This window comes from Kryptolebias marmoratus, linkage group LG21 (genome assembly GCF_001649575.2).
Source record: "Kryptolebias marmoratus isolate JLee-2015 linkage group LG21, ASM164957v2, whole genome shotgun sequence".
NCBI classification, from domain to species: Eukaryota; Metazoa; Chordata; class Actinopteri; order Cyprinodontiformes; family Rivulidae; genus Kryptolebias; species Kryptolebias marmoratus.
In genome coordinates this window covers 7,314,498-7,339,278 of record NC_051450.1, presented here as the reverse complement: position 1 = coordinate 7,339,278, position 24,781 = coordinate 7,314,498, and the positions used below count along the sequence as shown (strand labels likewise).

General features: G+C 40.8%; 1 protein-coding gene across 6 annotated transcripts in view; it reads left to right on the top strand.

The window, feature by feature from the left end:
• arhgef4 (Rho guanine nucleotide exchange factor (GEF) 4) overlaps positions 1 to 24,781 on the top strand; it is an 89,217-nt gene that overhangs the window by 33,949 nt on the left and 30,487 nt on the right. For 3 of the 6 annotated variants that reach the window (XM_017414090.3, XM_017414089.3, XM_017414091.3), the window contains 2 exons: positions 3,534 to 3,803; positions 6,409 to 6,535. In XM_017414090.3, the coding sequence (XP_017269579.1) occupies positions 3,534 to 3,803; positions 6,409 to 6,535 (397 nt within the window). Of the gene's footprint in view, positions 1 to 3,533; positions 3,804 to 6,408; positions 6,536 to 8,876; positions 9,435 to 24,781 lie in introns of those variants that run through there. The other 3 variants (XM_017414093.3, XM_037973095.1, XM_017414094.3) reach the window with 2 other exon arrangements.

Here is a 24,781-nt window from a genome sequence, read left to right as displayed (position 1 = left end):
AACTAAGGTATCACACCTGTGTATTTACATGAATTAAAACAACAGAAGCAACATTGTAATGTACATATAAATGCACAAGTGCTTCCTGAACACCAATACTTACAAAGACAGAGGTCTCCCAAGGCACAAGCCTGTTGGGCACATTTAGCGTTTATAAGACCTGTTTTCTCCCTTATTTTTCAAAACTTTACCGGAGAAAATACGTCAAAGCTTGTTTTATGGTGAGAGCACTCACTACGTCACGTATTCTTAACGTACAAGATAACGAAGATCAGATGTCTCACTCCGATTAAGATTCAAACATTTTAACAGTTTTTTAGCATAAATTTTCTTAAACTAATAATTAACTATGAACTTGTTTATTACCTTATGTATGTAACTTAGTCACGTAATGAACTTATTGCTGTCTTTGAATAAAAGACAGCATACCCGTGACTTGATCTGTTAATCAGGCAAACTTTATGACAGACGGATGTGACGTCAGCCCGTGGCGGGAGTCCCACTCTCCAGCGGCGGGAAGCGGTGAAATACAAACCAAGCTGCTGTCAGCTCTGGGCGCAGGAGAGGTGCGCCCAGAACGGTCCTATCGCTTGTATTGAACAGGAGCTACTGCACATGTGCAACTTTTAACAAGTCTATGGGCAAAGAGTTTTGCGCCCCAGGGCAGAAATACGTCACCAATCGGACAACGTCGATGAACGAAACAATTTTACTTATTAACTAGAAAATATTTATCTTACACAACTAAAAATATATATACATATATTTCGAAACAATTTTATTTATTGTTTAATTTTTACGTCTTATTCAAGGTAATGTGAGTATTGGGGCGGCGCCCTTGTGCCCTCTATTGGCCAGCCGCCACTGCATAGGAGCTGTAGTTTCCTTGTTTTATCAGGCTCTCACTTCAGTCTCTCTCAGACTTTTGCTGCAGAAGAATCACAGTCTTGAATGCTGTTCGCCAATTAGTGTTCAGCAGTCACAGCCCATATACTACCTTTATTAGTCTTGCCATGTGGCTGATACTGTTTTGATGTGCTGGTGTGTCCGTCACACCTTGCCAGGATGTTTGGGTTGATCCAGAGAAAAGTGTGTGGCGCTTAATGAAAACCTTTATTCTTTCTTTGCCCCCAGTGTGGCTTACTTTCATTCTGTGAGTGATTTGGCTTCTGTCGTCCCTGCTATCACCCTGCCAGTTGCTAAAATCGTTTTGGGATGAAAAGCCTGATCAAGATAACTTTCGCTCTAGCACCCTCTTCTGTCTGCCTCCCAACGTAACAAAGATATACTCACTTCACTTATTTTGTGTACCTGCCTAATCTTGTTCAGGGTTAAAAGGACCTGGGGCTTATCTCAGCAGTTGACAGGCAGGAGGTGGGATACATCCTGGACAGATCACCAGTCCACATAGAAACACACACAACCGTGCCCTCTTTAAGTCAGTTTAGATTCATACATGTTTTTGAACTGTAGGAAGAAGTTGTAGTATGCAGATAAAAAAAAACCCACTGAGATCATGCCAATTCCACAAAGAAGGCACCTTAACTGAGATTTAAACTTAAGACCTTCTTGCTGTGAGGTGACAGTGCAAACCTCTAATCTGCCATGCAACCCAATATACTGTATAATATTCCACAAGACAGTCAGACTATACCGCCCTTAAGTCTGAAAGCACAAATTAGTAGGTACTTTTGATTTTGAAAAAGGACAGTTACAGTCACTGTCTTGTCTAGAAAATAATATAAATACATCAACATTTGAGACAAATGCAATTTTACTTAATGTCTTGGCGAGATTGTTCAGAGCTTTGATCTACAGAAAATAGCCAGGGAAGTACTAAATGTGAATTTTTTTGTTTTCTGAAATGTGATTACATTTAAAAAACAGTTTTAATTATGTTGAAGGATGTTTGTGTACAGCATAAATAAAACAGAATGATCTATAATGAGGTACCTGTTTTAAACTCTATAGATTAAAAACAATTCTAAGTTATGTACACACATACATATGTGCTTGTTACAATTAGGATTTTTTGTTCCTAATACCAATCCAAGTCATTTAAGATTACGTATCGGCCACTACTGTGTCTCAATCAAATAATTGCATTATTTTGCATTTTTTACAGCACAGGCTTGCACATTACAGATCATAAGTAAATTTAAGTTACTTAAAACTATCTTGTGCTTGACACCTCATTAGCTGAAAACGTGCTTGCCCTGTTTTCCACTACCAGATGCCTTGGAGCTTGAGGGTTCTCTTCAGTATCTTAGCTGTTCCTAGGAATGCTCTTCTGGAAAGAGATCTCTGAGGTTGTTCCTGGGATCTGTCAGAGCCACTCTTCCAGTTTGGGGGTCACAGCACCGAGTGCTCTGATGACCACTGGCACCACTAGGGCCTTGACGCTCTACATTTTTTTTATTTCCTGTTTCAGCCCTTGGTATTTCTCAAACTATTTGTGCTCCTTCTTTCTGATGTTACAGTCACTTGGGACTGCTACATCCACCACCACTGCTTTCTTCTGTATCTTATCTGTCACCACAATGTCAGGTTGGTTAGCCATCACCTGTTTCTCAGTCTGTATCTGGAAGTCCGACAGTATCTTAGCCCTGCCATTCTCCACCACCTTAGGTGGAGTCTCCCACTTTGATTGTGAAAATCCAGTCCATAGTTGGTACAGATGTTCCTGTACACTATTTGAGCCACGTGGTTATGGTGGTCCATATATGCTTTGCCTGCCTGCATCTTACATCCTGCTATTATGTGCTGGACTGTCTCAGGGGCATCTTTGCACAGCCTGCATCTTGGGTCCTGCCTGGTTTGATAGACCCCAGCCTCCACTGTTCTTGTTCTGCCATGATTAGTGCCTCTGTGCTGACCTTCAGTCCAGCCTTCTTTAGCCACTGGCAGAGTTTTGTGAAATCATCCACTTCCTCAATCTGCCGGTGGTACATGCCATGCACGGATTTATATTTCCATGAAGGATTCTCTTGTTTTTTCTATTCCACATTGGGTTTCTGCAGTATGAGACATTTGTGTGTGTGTGTGTGTGTGTATATAAATGTCACAAAATTAACTTAATTTATGATAAAAAAGAAAATTTAGTTTTTTGAGCAGAGGCTAAATGACTGAATATGTCAATATTACACTATAACTTTGAAATTGAAAGCAGCAGTTCAGTATTTCTTGATGAAATACTAAATGATATTAATAGTTAATAGTTATGATATTAATGGTTAATGATATTACCACAACATTTATGAGTCAGTAATGATGTTAACATGAAATATGTTTCTGTTCAGACTGTTTAGTTTAATCCTACCTTTAATTTTGCTTTATTATGCTGTTGACTGCAGTAAAAGCACCAACTATTTAACTCTGTGTAAGTGAATTAAAGTTTATGTGAAATAAACTCTGTTCCTTCTGACAGATTATGTTAAGTTACCGAAGTAATGACCACAAAGTTAAGGCCTTATGTGGGTTTTTTTAGCTTAAAGGTTTGACTGTGACTAACCAGTTAATTGTGCACTCAAAAGGTGACACAAAACAGAGGACGACCTGTCAGCAACTCCAAAATAAGAATGCTGCTGGAGGTGCAAGACAAGAAGAGAGCCTTCATGTTTCATGGAGGGAGACCGGGATGCTGGGGAAATGAAGACAGTGTTGGAATTTATCAGCGAGGAGGACCAAAGTGTTCAGATGACCTTTGGATTGAGGAGCAAAAGAAATACAAACGCAAACTGGCCAGAGGCATGAGAGACACCATGGGCCATCTCAATGCACTGTTGTCTGAAAACATGACCAAAGTAAGATGATGTGGCCACAGTCTCCTGAGCTGCCAAACCAAAGATCCAAACCATGGGAGTCACTTTATTTCTCACCTTTTCCACATCTGCCTCACTTTTGACTTTCTGTTTTTTCCAGAAAATTTGTAACTTGGGTTGCTTCTAACAGGTTTTCTTTTACATGAATTCTCTCTCCTATGGTTACTTTCAGCATCTTGCTAACTCTTTTCATCTCACACTCATTTTCTCTTTCTTTTAATCTGAAGGTGAGTGGTGTTGATGTGTGCGTTGTTTTTTTCTGTGTGTGTGAGTGTGTGTATGAGAGACGGAGAACACTGGACAGGTCACCATCACCCATTGCAGGGGCAACACAGAAAAACACGAAACAATCAGGTCCACACACACTCACACCAAAGGTCAGTGTAGAGTCACCAATTATTGTAACCTGAATGGTTTTGGTCTGTGGGAGGAAACCACAGGACCCAAAGAAAAGCCACACATGCAAGGGGAACATGCAAACTCCACATACAGTTGAAACCAGCTATTTACATACACTGTACAAAAAGTGTTGGCATAGAAGTATTCTGACAAATGGCCCCAGGCTGTGCTTGGCTTGGGTGCGGAACTGCACACCTGACTGGGGGTATTGTCTGATGGTGGAAGGAGCACTTTGAGGGATTTCTTAATCTGGCCACCATGTCCATCTTTGAGGAGGCAGAGGCTGAAGACAAGTTCATTACTATGTCGGAGATTGTTTAGGTAGTTAAAAAGTTCCCTCGTGGCAGGAGACCCAAGTGAGGGCTGTGGACATTGTGGGGCTGTCACAGTTGACTCATCTCTTCAGTGTTGCACGGTAGACTGGGACAAGACCTGTGGCGTGACAGACAAGGTGGTGGCTCCCAATTTTAAAAAAAGGGGGCCCAGAAAGTTTGTTCTAACTATGGAGTGATCACACCTTTCAGCCTTCCTAGGAAGGTTTTTTTCCAGGGTGTTGGAAGGGAGACTAAGACCGATTGTCGAACCTCAGATCCGGGAGAAGCAGTGTGGCTTTCATCCTGGTAGTGGAACAGTGAGCCAGATCTTTTTTCTTGGGAAGTTGTTAAGGGTGTCAGGGGAGTTTGGTTCTCCAGTCTACATGTGTTTTGTAAATCTGGAGAAGGCAGTGTTCCCCATGGCATTCTGTGTGGATGTTGTGGGAGCATGGGGTGCCGAAGTCACTTTTAAGGGCTGTTCAATCCCTGAATAACTAAAGCAAGAGCTGGGTTCATAAAGTCAAGCTTATTCTCCATGCAGATTGGACGACACCTTGTCTCCGATCCTGTGGAGAGGAGAGTGTCTGGTCTGAGAACCTCAGGGTCTCGTCTCTGCTTTTTGCCGATGATTTTTCTCTATTGACGTCTTTAGCCTATGATATGACCTTCAGCGTGCAGTAGGACTGCTAAGAGCTGAATGTGAAGCGGCTGGGATTAGAGTCAGCTCCTCAAAGTTCGAGGCCATGTTTCTCAACCGGAAAATGGTGAAATTCTCCCTCTGCGTCAGGAGTGAGCCTCTGCCTTGCGTGGAGGAATTCAAGTATCTCAGAGTCTTGCTCACGAGTGATGATAGTAGGATGGAATGGGAAATGAATCAATGGATTGGAGCTTTGTCGACATTAATGAGTGTCTGTTGTGGTAAGAAAAGAGTTGAGTCAAAAGGCAAGCTCTCGATTTACTGGTGTGTCTATGTTCCAACCCTTATTCATTGTCATGAGGTTTGGCTCATGACCAAAAGAATGAGATCCCAGATACAAGTAGCTGAAATGAGCTTCCTTTTTTGGATGGCCAGGCAGTCTTAGAGATAAGGTGAGGAGCTCTATCATCATAGAGCTGTCTGACATTAAATCAGATTAAACCTTTCCTGTTTTAGGTCAGTTAAGAATTACAAAATTATTTATATTCGGAATCTGACAAAACTCCATCAAACAACTATGAAAAGCCTGTGGAAGGAAATAGTTTAAAGGCAATGATACTGATTAATGGAGAAATGATAAAGAAAATGCATGGAAACTTGTGACTTTTAAGTAGAAAAAGAAATTATCTCAAGAAATTTTCTCTCACTTTTTGGACATTTAGTAAACAGAAATCATTTTTGGAATCCTAACTGACGTAAAACAGGAAATGCTTCATTTGATTCAATGTCGTGCAATTAGAAAAAACGATTTTGTGTCTTTTTATACAGGGTATGTAAACATCTGGTTTCTATTGTTTAGAGATAAGTCCAATCCAAGCTGCAAATGAATTGTTCAAGTTAGGACAATCAGAACTAAAGCTAAAATAAGTAAAACAGTAGCTAAAGGTTACCAGAACACAGTAGCTAATTTTTTTTATAAAACAGTAGCTAAAACCTAAAACTAGCACCTGTAATGTCTAAAACAAGTTGAATGTTTTCATACCTGAATGGCTGAAATGGCTGAAAGTATGCAGAGATACTTAGCCCAAAATAACATACAGAAGAAACAACAGACTGCTGATTCAGCATTCACACAATTAGCTGAGTCCAATCCATCATTTTCTTGTGTTCATCTTTCAGAAGACACTGGACAACAGTGATAATGTTGGTAAATCAAAATCATTTTTTCTCCCTACAGATGGATACTGAAGTACCCTTGGGGCCCATTGATTCATTATGGGGTGCATCTTTCAAGGCTCACTGTTTCTCTCAGAGCACTCCCATTGGTCTAGACTGTCTGGGCTTGGCAAGACGCATTTCTTTCTGTGAGTACCTGCTTTTGTTCAGCCTGCATTTTATATACTGCACCATTTTCAGAACCGCCTAGAGTTTTTCCAATTTGTCATTGTATAGTATTGCATTTGAACTTGTGACGCTTTTGCCAGTTTGCGATGCACAAGTTAAAATGAATTTTGTTTCAACGATGTCTCAAAATTTATTCTTACAGAATTGACTGTGCTTTTCTTTGGCTAACAGACTATTATTTGTTCATTTTTACTGGTCCAATGGATCAAGGTGGAGGGAGGATGCTCATCATAATCTGGCAGTAAGGCTGAGCTCACTAATTGTTTCCACTTTGATTCTCCACTAGGACTGCGCAATATGTCACAAATTTATTATCAATATCAGTGGACTGCATTCATGTTCTGCTGCTAATCATTTATTTGGTCAATCCAACAGACTCACTGGCTTTGATGCCCACACCTGGTTTAGATCACAATGACAAAAGAGAAAGTGAAGAGTGAGGAAAATGTAGGTTTGCCACAATTGATATTGTCATCCCAATAATAAATACTACTGTTGCACATTGCAGGTTTATCTATTGCAGGCCCTATTTTGTACTTCCCTTTCATATGAAACTATGACAGCAGAGATAGATGCTGGGGATGCTTTGGGGTTGGGAGGAGGTTAGGTGGCAAAAAGCACCCCAGCTGGAAAAGCACCATTAGGAAACAACTTGTCACTACCAGGTGCTTGTGTAAAGATAAATAAATAAATAAATTTAAGCCATCCATTTTAACTAGACTTCTGTGGCAGGGCATGCATGTTGATGGCTTGGACTTTGTTCTTACCAATCAGCTGGCTCTTGAGGACCTGCCTTACTCTCTGTAGGTGTTTGGTTGTGACTTCCTTTTGGCCTCATCATGATTGTCATTTGTCTGTGGGATTTCAAGGTATTTGTTGCTGTCTTAGACATCTGCAATGTTGCCCTCAGGAAGTTCAATCCCTTCAGTTGTGATCCCCTTGCCTCCACAGTTATCGATCACAGTTATCCAGCCTAAATGACATTCAGTATCCATAGCCACTCTTGGTCGCAAGTCCATCAAAGGGCCACAAACAACCATTCACAGCCTCACTTGCCCCAAGTGACAAATTAGAGTTGCCAGTTAACCTAACATGCATGTGTTTGGTCTGTGGGAGGAAACCAGAGTACCTGGAGAGAACCCACTCATGCAGGGAGAGAACATGTAAACTCTGCACAGAAAACGCCCCAGGCAGGAGGCGATCCTGTCATTTTCTTGCTGTGAAGCGACTGCTCTGCTGTGCCGCTCATATAAAATTTTAATCAGCTAAACAAAATTAGAGAAATGTATTAGAAATGATGTTAGTCTTCGTTATTTCCAAAGGAATTAGGGTAAGCAGCAGTCAGGTTCTGAAGAACAAATGCACTTGAATAACAGATCATCTATATTTCCCCACAACGTGAGGTTATTACTGTTATTTAAAACTAAAAGAAGGCATTTTCCGTAAAAATGCAATTTGACACTGAGTGCTGACACACTTTTACTGAAGTTAGTTGAATCTGTAACTGAGTTTGTAAAGTCAAAAGGATCAGGACAACAGCTAAAATGAGCAAAACAGTGGCTAAAAAGCATAACCCATCAAAACAGTCGCTACACGGTAAAATGAGCAAACCAGTGGCTAAAAGCTAAAAATTGAAGCCAGTATGCTGCAGTAGATTTCTGGGAGCACAAAGGTTTTTTCTGAGGATTTGAAAAGCTTTCCATTCATTTCAAAGAGAAATTTGATTAAATTTAAACTGAAAATTGTACATAAAATAACATATTTTGAAAAACATATGTTACCCCCCCAAAAAAAAAAAAAAAAAAAGTTGTAATGTCGTGAACGAGCTGAACTTTTTGATAGATGAATGGCTGCGATAGCTGAAAGCGTCCTGAATTAGTTACAGTTGAATAAAAATGATGAAACAAAATACAAACAGGAAAAACAATAGTGTTAATGCTGACTCAGCGTTCACGCTAATAACGCTATTAAAGATGGCTCCACAAGCTAAAAAAATTAAAGTGGAGGATTGTTTTATTTTGCATAGCATCCTTTCTGCATCTTGGCTGGGTTATTAACAGTGACACAATGTCGTGTGTCATGTGTGATTCGTGTGGGAGCCCCCTCTCCCCTCCCTCCTCCACCGCTACCTTCATAGGGCTGACTCTATGCAGGCGCTCTGTCGCTGGCAGGCAGACAACATGTTCGAGCGACACAGACCCCCTCAGCCGGACCCCCGCTGATGTCAGCCTGGGAGAGAGAGAGGGAGAACAAACTGTGAGTTAATGTGAGGAAATGAAAGTGGACTCATCCGTTTACCCAGAGAGAGAGACCAGAGAGGAAGGAGGCAGCCGCTGGATGAGAGCCGATCCTGTGCAGAGTTGACGGGAGGACAGGAGCACTCCTCTTCTGTAGCTGGGAGGAGAAAACAACAAGCTGACAGCTGAAGCTTACCTCAGCGAATAGTATAGCAGATATCAGCCGGGAGGCCCCCGCCTCCTCCGCCTCCTCCTCTGCTGCGTTTTCAGGAAAAGAAAACCCACCTGCTCTCTCTTCTTTTCCTCCCGCTTCTCGCTGCGAACCTTTGATTCCCTCCACCCCCCTCCCCGTTGCGTGTCCACGCAAGGATGCGGACCCAGCAGGGCTTGGAGGGGGGCGTGCCCCTGCCCGGGGGCAGCTGTGGAAGCAGCGGCAGCTCTGGGTTGTCGCCGGGGTCCGAGTCAGACGGAGGGAGTCCGATAGGCGGAGGGGTAGATAGCATGGTGGACGGAGGTCTCGGTGTGGGTGGATGCATGGGTGGAGGAGGAGGCAGCTTGGGCGGCACTCTGAAGGGGGTCCTGTCTCGCTATTGGAGCCTGGAGAGTCTGCACTCCACCACAGGTAAGAGTCCTGCGCACACGACGCAGGTCCGTGCACGTCTGTTGCAAAACCGCTTTGCTGCAACGTTTGATCACCAGTCCAGTGGTCCGTGTCCACTTACCTCTGCCAGTAAATACTGCACTCACCGCGACCTCAGCGTGACACTGACACACTGACATCAGGTCAGGGAGTCGTACCGCCATGCACGGGCTTGGCGCCGCGCCTGCTGTGGCTGTGGGAGCCGCGTTCATGTTTAGGCTGGGCCGATTGTTTAGGCTCTGAGCTCAGGTCCTGTAGAAAGCTCCAGAAACTGTCAGCACCTCCTCTGCTCAAGCACAGGTTCACGATCGCCGGAAGGCTTCCAGTAATCGTGTTCAAACTTTTCGGATTACAACTGAAAAAACAAAAACCAAAATCAGATTCTACATGTCAAGCAGCGCTGCATGTTAGGTTGTTTTTCTTTTTCGAGCTGGCCGGCGGGAAGCAGAGAGGGGTGGGACGAAGGAGAAAACACAGATCCACAGACAGACTTTAGCTCGAACTACCTTTTAACTGCAAGGTCAGTGGCTGAAAGCCTGAGGTCGTCAGGACACCCTCGAAAGACGTCTCATATCTTTGAGAGGAGCTCAGACATGGATGTGCCTAACTCATCCAAGAGTTTTATTTTAAATACAACTAGCGATTCGTTCCACTGATCAATAACAATGTATCTGTTAGTCTTTGGAGGATAGTATGGGTTGTGAACGACTCTCAGCTACTACCACCACATTTTAGCCCAATATCTGTAAAATTCAGATTTTAACCCTTTCACTTTCGGCAGAGGGTGATAATGATCAGACTCAAGCTTCATTTTGTCACCTTTTTTCCCCCACAGATGTAATTTTTTGCTGTTGTGCACCCAGTACAGACTTAGTAGATTCCTGTTTTTCTACGACAGTGCTTGCACAGAGTCCGCACTGTTTGCCTCTCTGCACAGATAGTTCAACACACCTGTGCGTTCGATAATCGATGTGCCCGTCCTCCCGTCAGCCTGTTTTTCTGTTGTCCTCTCGCAGCTGCAGCTTTAAGAGACGCCGGCTAAACATTTAGTGTGGCAGAGGGAGGAAAACCGGTGAGCAGAAAACACACAAGCTTCCTCCACTGTGACATTTAGCCAGCTTCTGCCATGTTGAAATCACTTTTCTCACGTCTACAGTGTTTTTGTTTCAGCTTTGTCGCCGAGATAGCAAGGGTGGAGGCTTTGTGTCTGCTAGGCTGGCGGTTGCTAGCCGTAGTAATCAGCATTCAAATTACATTTATGTTTCTAGCCTTCGTTTTGTATGCTCCCTACATGCATTAAGTCTGAATTTGGGGTATGTTGGACTTATTGTCTATTGCCAAAATGCAAAGATGGACAGTAAGGTGTTTGCCCATGTCCGTGTGTTCATGTGCCTGTCTGTTAGCAAAATATCTCATGAACCTCTGGACACATTTGAATGAAACTCGCAGACAGTGATCATTGGATGTACATCTACAACTTATTAACTTTTGGAGTCAACCTGATTCAAGATGGCTGCCACAGCCAACTAACCTATGGAAGCACAAAAATTGGCTTTAATCGTGTCAGTTCTGCAGACACTGATCTAAAATCTGATGTGGCAGTAGCTGAGACTGGCCTCCAACACGTAATATGAGCACGAACAGATTGTTTATGTTGTTTTGCCAATAACTACAGTATTTAGAGGCAACACAAATGGCACTTTTAGAAAGCGATCACTGGAGGAAAATGTTGAATAGTCTACATGTTTATAGCTTCTTCTTCACCTCTTACGGTTCTGCAAAGCACTTTACAGAGTTTTTTAGTCACACACACACACACCTTCTTTTTGTATTATATACTGCAGTTTACACTCTATATACAGCACTTTTATGTTCTTACTCCAATAACATGGAGCATATTGGGGGCAGTGAGGGGTTCAGTGGCACTTTGGCACGCTACAAGGACTGGGGATTGAATCCCTGACCCTCTAAATGGAGGGCAACCTCCCTACCCACTGTACTACAGCTGACCCAAAAGGATGTACCGCTTTCAATGATTAGCTTTTAGAGCCAACCCAAGCTAAAATTTGATGAGTCATTCCCAACATATACTCCAAGTGCTACTCGTTGCTTGAGATCTTTGTTTCAAACCGTAGCATTAACTATTGCAGGCAACCATTGTCAGAATGTAATTATTGGATGTACACGTACAACTGATTACCTTTTAGAGGTAGTCCAATTCAAGATTGGCCAACACAAAAATGGTTCTAACTCTTTCCATTTTACAGACATTGAGCTAAAATTCACTGTGGTCGTACCTGAGAGTCAATCAAAACACACAAGGAATGCTAGAGCTTTCATTTATAGCTTTTTTGTTATACAATTTTCAATCCAGACAGACATTAGTAAACAGAACCTAACTGGAACAACTGATAAGCCCATGAATTTTTCATCATACGTTTGTTCTGTAAATGCACATTAAAAGGACAGTCAAGTCTTTTAGACACCATACAGCAGTGAGCTCTGTTCACAGCAACTCTTTTTACCCTTCATTCTGTCAATCACAGCTCACAACCTCTCTTTAAGTTTTACACGTTTACCCATATTTGTGAAGCCACCTAGTACTGACCTAAAAATCAACAACTCGTCAAAACTCAAAGGAGGTAAGAGATGTAAAGAACTCGTTAGGGCTGGCCACATTCCAAACTGAATATCACAATCATGTCACAATCACATGTATTGACTCAGACGAAGCCAAACACTATTGAGTCGTTGATCAGGCTGTTAGCAAATAACTGTGCCATATGACTTCATCACTGCTCCCTTTACTCTTTTCCACATTTAAGCGGCTGCTCTGTCAGTTACGAGAAACAGCGCTGACATGACGTATAAACACGGCGTCACGTGGTCTACGTTTGCCTCATGTTGGATAGCGACGTTCTGTTATTAGTGTAATGTTATGTTGTGAGGGAAGTAGGGAAATGATTGTTATGTACCATCACTGAGGTTTGTAGACCTGGCCATTCGGGGCTTGAAAACGATGGATGTTTTCTGTCAGAAGGGAGCTTTTGTACGACGAACCCTTCCATTTTAGCACTTCTGTGAGCTGAGGCTACAATAACAAACTCCTCCCTTCTGGCAAAACATTCCATTAGAAAACTGTAGGTATTTGCTCTCATTCAGATACAGAAGCACTAGAGAAGTCGAGCCCGGTGATACAGAATCCACTTATGAGCTTCATCCTGAAGGGATCAGATAGACTCAAAGATGGAGTTCTGGAAGGAAGTTTGGAAAGTAATTTCGTCCACAGGAGCTATGAAACATAAAGTAAACAAATAGAAACTCGTAATTCAGCACTAAAGCTCCCTGTTCATCAGCACATAAGCAGTGAAGTTCCCTTTATTAGTGTTCATCCATTATTCTTCTGTTTCAGCCTGATTTTCAATTCATAGCTTCTTCGGAGACACCCATAGTAGTGCACATCAAAACATGTGTTTTATTCGGGAATAGTGAGGTATTCGGTATTCACAATACATAAACCACTTCTAAAAGACTCGACATCCACAGTCATGCCTTGCTAGGATTCACTCCCATCCTTTCACCATCACACATCTGAGGCTTTGCTTTAACAGCAGTTATCCATATTGTCCCCTGCAGGGATTTCTAATGCAACTTCAAAATTACCATTACTTCCATTTTGGTCTTCTTATTTGTACAAACATGAACGTTACTGCTCAACAATAAAGTCAAGTTTTGCCTCCTGAATGTAAGAAACAGTGACCAGCCAGCACACTGTGACACACAACCACACAGCAATGGTTAGAGGGACGAATGTCTGAAAACATCTATCATTAAAACTTGTACACACAGGGAGACCAAGGAAATAGGTCACTTTTGTGCAGCTATTAGGCCTGAGGCAACTTTGTGTTCTACCTACCCAAGTTGTGGTTCAGTGAAGGCCACAAACACAACGACTGCAAAAGTTTATATTTGATGACTTTTTAACTGTTTGAATGCTGAGTCAGCACTCACACTGTTGTTTGTCTCTTTATCGTTTCTTCCATACGTTTTTGTAGACTAACTACTTCAGTCTACTTTCAACTATTTTAGCCAATCATATATCAAAACGTTTGGCTCATTCAGGAGATTTCAGCTGAACCTTTTGGTTTCTGTAACTTGTAGACTTTTTAAATATTTCACTTTATTTACATTTTTTCCCTTATCCAAATGAATGGAGAATTCTTTGAATCCTCAAATCATTTTGTGCTCTTTGAAATGTACTTCAGCATACTTCAGTTTAAGCTTTTCGCCAAAGTTTAGCTTATCTCAATAATTAATTAACTACTGTTTTGCTTGTCTTAACTTTCAGCTACTGCTCTGTTAATTTTAGCTTTTAGCTAGAATTTTGCCAATTTTAGCTTTTAACAACTGTTCTGCTGGTTTTGGCTTTTAGCTACTGTTCAGCTAATCTTAGCTTTTAGCTAGAGTTTTGTTAATTTTAGTTTTTAGCAACTGTTCTGCTGGTTCTAGTTTTGAGCTACTTTTATTTGCTGGTTTTAGCTTTTAACTACTGATTTGGTCATTTGAACTTTTAGCTACTGTTTTGCTGGTTTTAACTTTTAGCCACTGATATGTTGGTTTAAGCATATAGCTTTGTTTTTCCTTCTTTTAGCTTTAACAACTCAGTTTCAGTTCCTTCAACAGATTTCAGCAACGTGTTTCGGCACTCAGAGCATTTACACTGTATTTTCACAGAAAATGCAATTTCTCACCTATTTTTCTCACCTCCTTTTTCATCGAATTCGTGGAGTAGTCAGCACTGATGAGACAGAACCCTCCAAATGTATTGCTTGCCAGTGGATGCAGGAACGGTGTATCATCTGTCCCACACTGTTCAGGCAGAGACAGAAAAGTTAAATTAAAATAAAGGTTTATAGCAGGAAGTCTTTCCTGCATCAGAAGAAACACCAGTGGTAAACCGTGACTTAAAACGGTCTTCACAACACTTTAGTCTCTTCTCCTAAATGTTTGACTTCTAATGACCTGAGAAATATTTAGAAGACAGACAAAGTTGAGGAATGCTTGGCATGCAAGATAAAACCTTTATCCTGACAGTCTCAAGCATCTTACCTTAAAGACAGAACCACTACTAAATGAGCTAGGGATGTTTTACCGTAACTGTGCTGACAGTTACTCTGGTTAAAACAGGTGTCTGATATTTAATGCACTAAGAAGACTGATTTATTCTGTTTGTCACCAGCTGGTGTTGTTATCTCCAGTCCCTGAAGGTGAAGGCAGTACGGTTTTTGCTCATGTCTTTGTGTGTTTGTGTGTATGTCTGCTTACAAAATACTTAAAAATAACGAAACAAGAAGGGGTTTAAACATACCAATTCTGTGATCTTAGAGATATACGGAATCCCTAAAGCTGAAAATGTAGAGGTCCATCTTCATGATTTCTTTATTACCCCTTCATCATCACTGTTAACCCAATTTCCGTCAGAATTATGTTCATGTTCTGAGGCATCAAAAAAAAAGCGCCACTGCACTGTTTAATGTGATTGGGAAAATTTTTAAGTTCTGACAGTTTTCCAACTTCACAGTCCAGTTAGTAGGAGTCATGAGTGAGTTCATACAGCGGTTGACAGGAACAGTGGTTGTTCCATCTCTAGGCCCTTCATGTTTTGAAGTTTTCTTGGACATGATACAGAACTCTACATTGCCTCAGATATGATCACTGATGTGTGTTTGGAGAAAAAAAAAAAACAAATGTGCTGCTTGTACACTGTGCAATTTATAAAACAAGGAAGCGTTTTATGTTCTGGTCTGGTTTTAGAGCAAATCACAGCACTGAGACTGCACTTGTTAAGGTTATTAATGGCCTCCTCGCTGCTTCAGATAGCGTGTTTGTCTTTGTTCTCATCCTGTTAGATCCTAGTCCTGCTTTCAATACCACTGATTGCCATATCTTAATACTTAGAATGGAATACTTCATCAGGATCAAAGGCTTGGCTTTAAACTGGTTCAAGTTTGACTCATTCACTTAATTCCACTTTGTTCAGATTCAGAATATGTCATCCACACCTTCCAAAGTTAGGTTTGGCATCCAACAGGGTTCTGAACTTGGAGCAGTCCTGTTTTCACTGTACATGATTTGGCTGTAGTGAGAGAAGTGGTTGTTCCTGAGTTAGCAGTACTGTGTGTGAATGATGGTTGCAGCATTTGATAAAAACTTTTCATCATCAGGCCAAACATGTCCCTATAAGGACAGACAGGAGGGATAAGTAACAAAAACACATCAAAAAAGCTCTACATACATGGGGATATTTGACATTCTGTCTTTTTTCAAGTCAGCCAGGAAACCTAGAAAACACACCCCTGAACAGAACAGGGAGAAGAACAAAAACACAAACATTATCATTCCTGATGTTGCTGGAGTACCTGAGAAACTTGGAGGGATTTTCTCCAAACACAACATCCCGGTGCATTTCAGACCTAAAGGGACTCTCAGACAGAGGCTGGTCCACCCTAAAGACAAAACACCCAAACACAAACTGAGCGACGTGGTGTCTGCAGTTCAGACCTCTAAATTAGAGAAACCAAAACAGGGACACTCTTGAAGACCAAAATGTTCATGTTTTGGACAGAGAAGACAGATGGTTTGAGAGGGGAGAGAAAGAAGCCATTTATATCAAACAAAAAACCCCAACTTTAAACAGCTTTGTACATGTGACCAAAACATCTGTCTGTGAGCCAGGCTAACAAAGACCCTGATGACCCTCAGGAGGGAGGGCAATGAGATTTACAGCACTACATACAGGCCTGGCATAGTTTGACAGCCTTATGGCTCGTTTTCTATGCTTCCAGACCTCTGTCCTCACTTCTGAAGGACAACTTGTTCCACTGTTTCTGCTTTTAAGTGGTTATAATTCAGCACAAAGAGGACCGTTTCCTCTCCATCGACAGCCATCAGTGCTAAACACTCATTACATTGCTTTGCTGAAGCATGTCTCTGTTGTGTTTCCGTTTCCCTCAAAACCAAGTTCTACCAGGTTCAAATCAAGAGTCAAAAATCCATTTAGTGATATAATTTACTCTCAGCATCCTCACTGATTTTGAACATGTTCAACATTCAGTTGACAGGACTGCCACTCAAAAAAGGGAAGTGAGAACCCCCGTGAATGTTTAAAGACATTTTGGGGACTCCCTTGGGAGTGCTGTTTGCAAACTAGTTGCGGGCAGGCGCAGCCCAGTGAGATACTGGCTTAAAGAGTGGCTCACCATTGTAGACTAGTTCGAGAACAGTTTTGGGAAAGGGGTTAAGGTCTAACTCCTGTTCTACTAAGACCAAATTGGATCCTGTACTAGTGGGCTCAAAGCTCAATACTCCTGTGGTATTATGGGCTCTTTTTTTCAGTTTAAAAATTTGCTTATAAATTATAGCTATGAATAGAACCTTGTCACCATGAAAAAAACACATCTGCCTCAGAAATTCAGTTTTGTGAATATGCAGATAAGTATCTGAGTGTAGAAAATATTTAAGAGAAGTGAAACGCAAGGAACAAGAAGACTTTAGATTTATATTTACAGATGTAGAAATCTGCATGTGAAACTCACATGTTCGAAACTCACACTTTGTGTGTCATTCAGAAATTGCAGTTATGTCCCTGCCTGTGCATCTCAAGCTGATTAGATTGTGACAAATCTAATGGAAGGCCTGTGTTGAGTTTTTAAAGGACCTGAAATAGAGACACAATCTGAGGGACTACAAAAAACAGAACTTGATTGAAAGAAAAAGCTCCCCACCCCCAACATGTACAAACCAAGGAGCCTTGGACTCAGGACCAGTAACCAAACAGTAGGATGTGACTGAGTGAACTTGAACTTGAAGTAGAAGTACTGGAAGGGACAATTACCAAGTGAGTCCAGCTAAGCTTTTAGCAAATTACGGAAAGGTGAGTAATAAGGAGCAGGGAGTAGAACTGACTTAGAGAAAACAAAGGTGACACAATGACACAAGAAAGAAACTTGCAGAAACACAAAGAATCTTAAGAATAAGCCAAGGATGACACATGACTAAACACCTAAACACTATAGGAAATAACCTCAAACTACCAAAGTAAACACCTAAACTGTAGGATCATGACACAGTTTGCCTTTAGGGAAAAACATCTCAAAACAGAAATTGTTTGAGTTTTAGTGAACACAATGATACTAAAATCATAGACCATGCAGCACTGTAAGCACGATGTGTGTAGGAGGCATGAAAGTCATTTATGCACTGATCAATTTTTGGAATGAAATAAGCGTCTGTGCTGATGAGTCAAATCGATCTCTCTTTCAGTGATTTGGGACATGTTTGATGTCAACAACCACACCAGTCAACCTATAAACCAGTGGTGTCCAATCCTGGTCATGGAGGAACACTATCCTGCATATTTTAGATGTTTCCCTGCTCTTCAGCAAGTCTTCAAGTTCTGCAGAAGGCTGTTAATAACCCAGTCATTCAAATCAGGTGTGTCAAAGCAGGGAAACAACTAAAACATGCAGGATAGTGGCCCTTCAGGACCAGGATTGGACCTGGTGGTTTTCAGTACCATATGACACATTTTAACATTTATTTTGTCAGATGTATTTTTGTTAAAAATGTTAGATTTCCAATGATCAGTTTTTGTGAGCTTGTGTCCATAGGTGGTGTCTCACTGAACTGTGACTGTTTGAGACTAGTAGGACACTCAAAATTGTGACATAATGAGCAAATTTTTTATTGCAGTCTGAATTCTAAATGTTTAATTTTTTCATTCAAGTGATGAGTAAGCTGTGTGGCCATGGTTTGCATGGACAATTTGAAAAAAATCTCATCTTGTATTTGTATCCATGCCTTGCAAAAATGTATTCTAGTCCGTGTGATTTATTTGATTGCCCACCTCCACCGAAATCAATCCCATCTTGGCTAGTATGTGACACATTCAGTGACAACTTTGGTCGTCGACTTCTTTTTGAAGTCTGTTCCATCTAATGCAACCATGAAAGTTGGAATAATGTTTTCAGTATTTTTTCTGTTTTGACATCATGTCTGCCATCTCCCCTGTAGATATAGACCACAATACATGATCTTCAGTCCATCAGTTCACACAGAACACAATAATTAATGGAATCAGATGTTACAAACAAAACCATCAACAGAACAGACCTTCAACAAAAAAGATCAGAGCTCCACAATGTTCAAATCAGCATCAACATGACAACCAGGGAGATCTTAGAATCAAACTATATTTACAGCAGCTCTCTTCCTCACTGCCATTAAAGGTAGAAAACAGAATAAATTCATAATAAAAATAATAAAACCTTTTGTCAGCAATTTTCTTGGCAATAGCGTAATAAAATTAAATCAATACTCAACCTAATTCAACACCCTGCTGAAGTGACAAAATAGGAAAAAAACTATTTTGATCCTGGTAGATTTCATGACAGAACTCCTGGGGATGTTTAGGACCTTGGAAATCATTTTGGCTCCATCCCCTGACTTCTACTTTTCAATAATCTTTTCTCTGAGTTAAATTATTATTGCAGTCACTTATTTTACATATTTTTATTTAATTGGTATTAGTCTGTAGAAATTTGATTTAATGTTGACAATGAATACGTTTTTTTTTTTTTTTAATTTTTGTCTTTTTTGTAAAGAATGCCAATGTATGCATCCAAGGAGGTGAATACTTTTTGTATACTCTGTATGCCCATGCTGTTACACAAAACTGTGTGTGCTGGGACTGCTGGTTGTATCAGTTCTGATTAGCTGAGACTCATCATTCTTCTGATATTATTTCAGAACAACTATGAGACAGCAAAAATTTCAAGAGGTTGCTGGTTTCTGTTGGGGGAAGGGATTGCTAAGATACTAATGTGGAGGTCGAATGGATCTTTGCTGGGGTGGATGTTCTAATAGTTTTGCTTATAGAACTCTGAGTGTTGTGGCCAACTTCACTGCATTTTGGCATTTATTGTGTTCGTTGTACAGAGGAGAACAGTGTCAGGTAAAGTCAGGATAAAAAGGCCAGTGCTTACAGAAAATGCTACAGAGACTCTGCACTTATTCATATAACCTGTTAGAGCACTTCCAGTTCAGGGGTCACATCCCTGAGTGCTCATTTGATTACTAACACCACTGAGGCCTCCACGTCTATTCATAAATATTTTTTCAGCCCTTCTCAAGCTGTTTATGTTCTTTTTCCTATTACTGCTGTCACTTGGGATTGCTACATATATCACCACTGTAGCTTGTTGACCTTGTGAGGAGCTTTCTTGTCTTGATATCAGTGGCTTCTATCGCATCCTTTGGCCAGATTATTATACCAGCAGGGTATCTGAAGACTGGCACAGCATATGTGTTGATGGTGTGGACTTTGTTCTTACCATTCAGCTGTCTCTTCAGGACCTGCTTTACTCTCTGCAGGTACCATGTTTTACGCACTATTGGGCGCACTGGATTATAGGACGCACTGTCAACGAATGGTCCATTTTTGAACTTTTGTCATATATAAAATGCACTGGACTATAAGGCACATTAAGCAAAACAAAACAGCCCCCTGTCTTTTTGTAGAATACTGCACCGATCTAAGCGTCAAGTATAAACGCCTACACTGCACGGTCCGCGCACCGGGCACGGAGCCCTGCGCAATGCCACAAAGCGTCACTATAACTGAGCCTTAATGCTGCAAGCGGTGTGGCTTTGTAGTTTACCAAAGTTGTACTAAAACATTACGACTTCTTACATATATAAGACGCTATAGATTATAAGGCACACTGTCGTTTTTGGAAAAAATTGAAGGCTTGTAGGTGTGCCTTTTAGTCCAGAAAATACAGTACTTGGTTGTGGCTGACTTCCTTGTGGCCTCATCATGGTTGTCATTTGCCTGTGGGATTCGAAAGTATTTGTTGCCGCTCTGGACACCTGCAGTGTTTCCTTCAGGTAGTTCCACCCCTTCAGTTGTGATCACCTTGCCTGTTTAGTATATAAGAGTATATACTATTCAACCACAATTATCCAGCTCAAATGACATCCAGTATCTAGAGCCACTCTTTGTGATGATGTGGCTGATGGGGGTCAGGCCCATGCAGAACAGGAGTGGGGACAAAGCATCACCTTGGTATATGCTGCACTTGATGCTGACTTGTGCAAGTGGCTTTGAATTGGCCTCTAGAGTCAGTTTCCACACTGCCACTGAGCTCCTGACAAAGGCTCTTACTGTCCTGTTGATGATGTACAGTTTAAAGCACAGGTCTTCAGCTTATAGCTAAACATCTTTTGGCTCACTGTTGCAGTGGTGTTTAGCAATGTTTTGATTTGTGTGGTGATGATGTGAAATAGACCAATATATACTGTGCGTAGCCAATAAAGTCTCAAATGACTGCAATATTATTTTAGGCAATGGTGGTCAGCCTGTCTCTATAGTTTTTAACAAAATGTTTTTCTGCAAAGAAAACATTGCTGTGTTTGCAAAAATATATTATGAGCCACTAAACAGATTTTTCATGAAACTTTGACAAAGTAATCATGTGATGAACATTAACGACTTAAGCTGTCTTTAGCTTTATCAACTGAAAAAGGACTATACCTCTGTCAACTTTACAGATATTGAGCAAAAACTGTTCATGGTGGTAGCTGAGAGTCATCCCCAACACATAATTTGAGTGCTAAAATATCGCGTAGGGTCTCATGGCATTGCATGAGATTGCACGTAATGAGGAACACACAGCCTCATTACATGTTTATCACGTATTCTTTGACTACACACACACACACCACACCCCCCTCCCATGGCACAGCCATAACAAAAATGAATTGGGTGTTGATGAATGCCCAGCTGATGAGAAAAATACAGTAGTTTCTGGGCTGTGTTTGACAAATGGAATGTGGCCATTATTTATTTTAAGGTGCAGACAGAAACACACAAAGGCACACACACACCTCTCTTATCCCATCCTGGAAGGCAGGATGAATGGTTCAAGGCAGTTCTATGAGGATGTCCAGTCACGCGTTGCTATTAGACACGCGGGCACAGTTCAGCACACAGACACACACACACTAATAAGAATGCAACCATTACGCTTGAATTCCCCAGCTGAACACACACCCACATACACACACACACAGATCTATGCCAGCCACTGCTGAATGTTCTCCATGCAGACACGTCTGATCCACTGTGGCTAACCTACATTCAGAGGCTCAGGATGATTAAATGATACAGTCAGAACTCACTATCACAGCTGATTTGGCTTCAGTTTTTTTTTGTCTTTACACACAAACCACCTCTCACCAAGGCTCTTTTTTTTATCCCGTCAGCCTCTCAGCCTTGACACACACCCTTTCCTCAAGGACAGCGTGACCCGCCGAGTGAGAGATGGAAGGAGTAAACAGGACAGTTTAGTTCTCCCTTCTTGCTGTGGGTGACAGTGCACTGTGTGTGCTGCTGCTGTTCAGAAGGTCACACACTGATTGCTTTTGTTCTTTGTATTACAGAACAGCGCTGGTCAGTTCCCCTCAAATCACCTAAATCCTACAGTGTTCCAGATATGTTCTCGTCATTATTATTTTTCACCGTTCCCACTGTGTCGCGAGCTGAATAAGTTACAAATTGAAAGCCTAGCATTTCCTTAAGAAATGCATATCACCCGCTGCATTTCATGCCATAAGATCATCTTATGTTGAGAAATGTCCTCAGCTCTACGACAGGCAATAAAAAGCCTCTGCAAATAAGTGTATTTGCAAACAAAAAAAAAGATTTATGTTGCATTTATTTCAAATCTTCAGCCTTGTTTTCACACATTTTGCTTTTCGGCTTTGAGGGTTAATGCTTGTGATGTTGTTTTTTGTATGGTAGTCGTGAGTTTGCAGTGTGCGGCAGCGTCCTGCTCTGCTTTCCTTTACTCCGTCTTCTTGTAAGATTAACTGCAATAGGTCTCTGCGCATAAAAGCAGTCTTTCCATCACTTATCACCAGTCAGGGCATCCAACACTGCCCTCATCAGTCAGCCGCTGTAACATCCACAGCTCTGAGACTCCCGTTTGGATTCACTCTGGAGCGATGCGATGAGTCCACTTTACAGGCCAACATTTTGTTCCTGTTTAGTAAGGAAAAAAGGAAGAACACATTACTTTCATCCACCTGTCCTGTGTGTCCCTACCAAACGTCATATTTCCTTCATGGAAACAGCTGTCGACAAGGCAGGTAGGAGTGTAGCCTATGAGGAGGTGTGACAGTGAGAGTATTTTTAGCTCATATGACAGGTAGCTACACTTTAAAGAAAGTCTGTGATGAAAGGAAACAAACTCTTTCTCTTTATGTGAACGCCACCTTATCTGGAGATGGTGCTACACAAACACATTTACTGTAGGTGTACATACTGTATGTCGTCTTCATTTTAAACAGCTTTGTCTTAGACTGCAGTTGGTCTCTAAAAGATACAGCTCATCTGATGTGATTGACTTCCTGTCGACTAATACATAACTGCCAGTCAGAGCACACGTGTGCACATCAACACTGGCTGTCTACTTTGTATACCCTTCAGTTCTGTTCAAGATGGATGGATGAATGGATGATACGTGAAAAGAGAAGCAGAGATTCAGAAAACGAACAGCTATATTAGTATTCAATTTCTTTATTACTTTGCAGAGATGCACCGATCCACAAGAGCACAGGGATCATCCAGTCAGATGATCCTAATGCAGCCAAGATTTAAATTAAGGCTCAGAGAATATTGGGGTTTTTGTAGTGGCAGGCCCCAGCCTCAGGAACAACCTGCCCCTTGGTAATTGTTCTGCAAATCCTGCCTGAAAACTCGCTTTTTTATATTGGCTTTTAATTTGAGTTCTGTTTGAGTCCCGTCAGGTTTTTGATGTTGTGATTTTTTTTCTTGTTTGAGCCTATTTTACTGGATTTTTTTGTTTTTATATTTTCATTTATTGTATTTATTTTATTGACTTTATCTGTTTCTAACTAACTTGTAAAGCAGATTTGTTTTGTTTCTTCTAATTTGATCGCATTATCAGAACTGAACTATCTGCCGATATCATTGGCTTAGGATCCAGACATGTTTGATTTAAACATATTTGTTAAACTTTTATTTTGAATTGAATGTAACATCACATTAATCATATTAGAATGGCTGCCGTTAACGCACAGTTCATGAGTAAGTTGGTTTGAAAAGCTGCTACATCCAGCAGCAAAAACACTTGGTGACAGTGTCATTTACCAAGCTTTCCCATCATGAACACTCATTAATTATTTATATTAAGTTAGTAAACAGCATTTCACTATATGTTTATGTAAGTGAGAAAGGAAGAGGAGTTGCTGCACTGCACCAAACAAAGATTAAATAATTATAGAACTGACACTATTCAAACAGTTTGTAACATCTTTTTATTTTTTTATTTATTTTTCTTGTTTTCTTTTATTGGAACATGAAAAAAGGACAATACACGATTATATGTGCAGAATATATATAAACCAACAGTCAGGGGTCCATCCATTGTCTTCCGCCTATCCGGGGTCGGGTCGCGGGTCAGGGGTCATTTACATCAAATAATACAATTTAAAATGAAGCCAAAATTATTTGCTTTATTTGCCTTAAGGTGTTTGGAACTAGATAGTAATTGGAGATTTGAAACCACAAAACAGGGCGTCAGTGTCCCGGTGTGATCTGTTGGCTTTATTTTGATTTAAAAAAAAGGCCTAAATAAAAGACGGGCATTTCAAGAAAAATATACATTTTCCATTTTTTCCAGATGTCTTACAATTTGGATTGAAAAAGTGATTCTTTCCATCACAAATATATCATAGACGATATCATACCATTCATCTAGAGTTTGGACATCATGTTTAAGCCATTAATTTGTAATTGCTTTTCTTGCAGCTTAGCTCAGTATTCCAAATAATTATTTAGTTTTGACACTTACTGTTGTTGAGCGTCTAAACCTAAAAAGAAGTTGTTCTCAGTTAAATGTAGTGGCTGATCTAAATATATTCAGTAGTTCTGCAAAAATCTGCTGCCAGAAATAAAGTATTTTGGACAGGCCCAAAAGAAGTGGTAGTGGTAGTGGCTTCTTGGGAGCGACACAATCTCCAACAGTTGGAAGAATTTTAACATCTTTTAATAAAAATTAGTGTAGATAGTGTGGTTGGCTTTAGTAAGTCTTTGTGTCTATTTTAGATAAATAAATATCGTAACTCAACGTTTCCCAACAGGTTGACACTATTTTCAAATTTGATATGATCCACAGCAGATAGAGGTAAAGCTCAAAATGATGAAACAGGAACTTTTCTTTAACTGTTTTAGCTTTCTTGTCTGC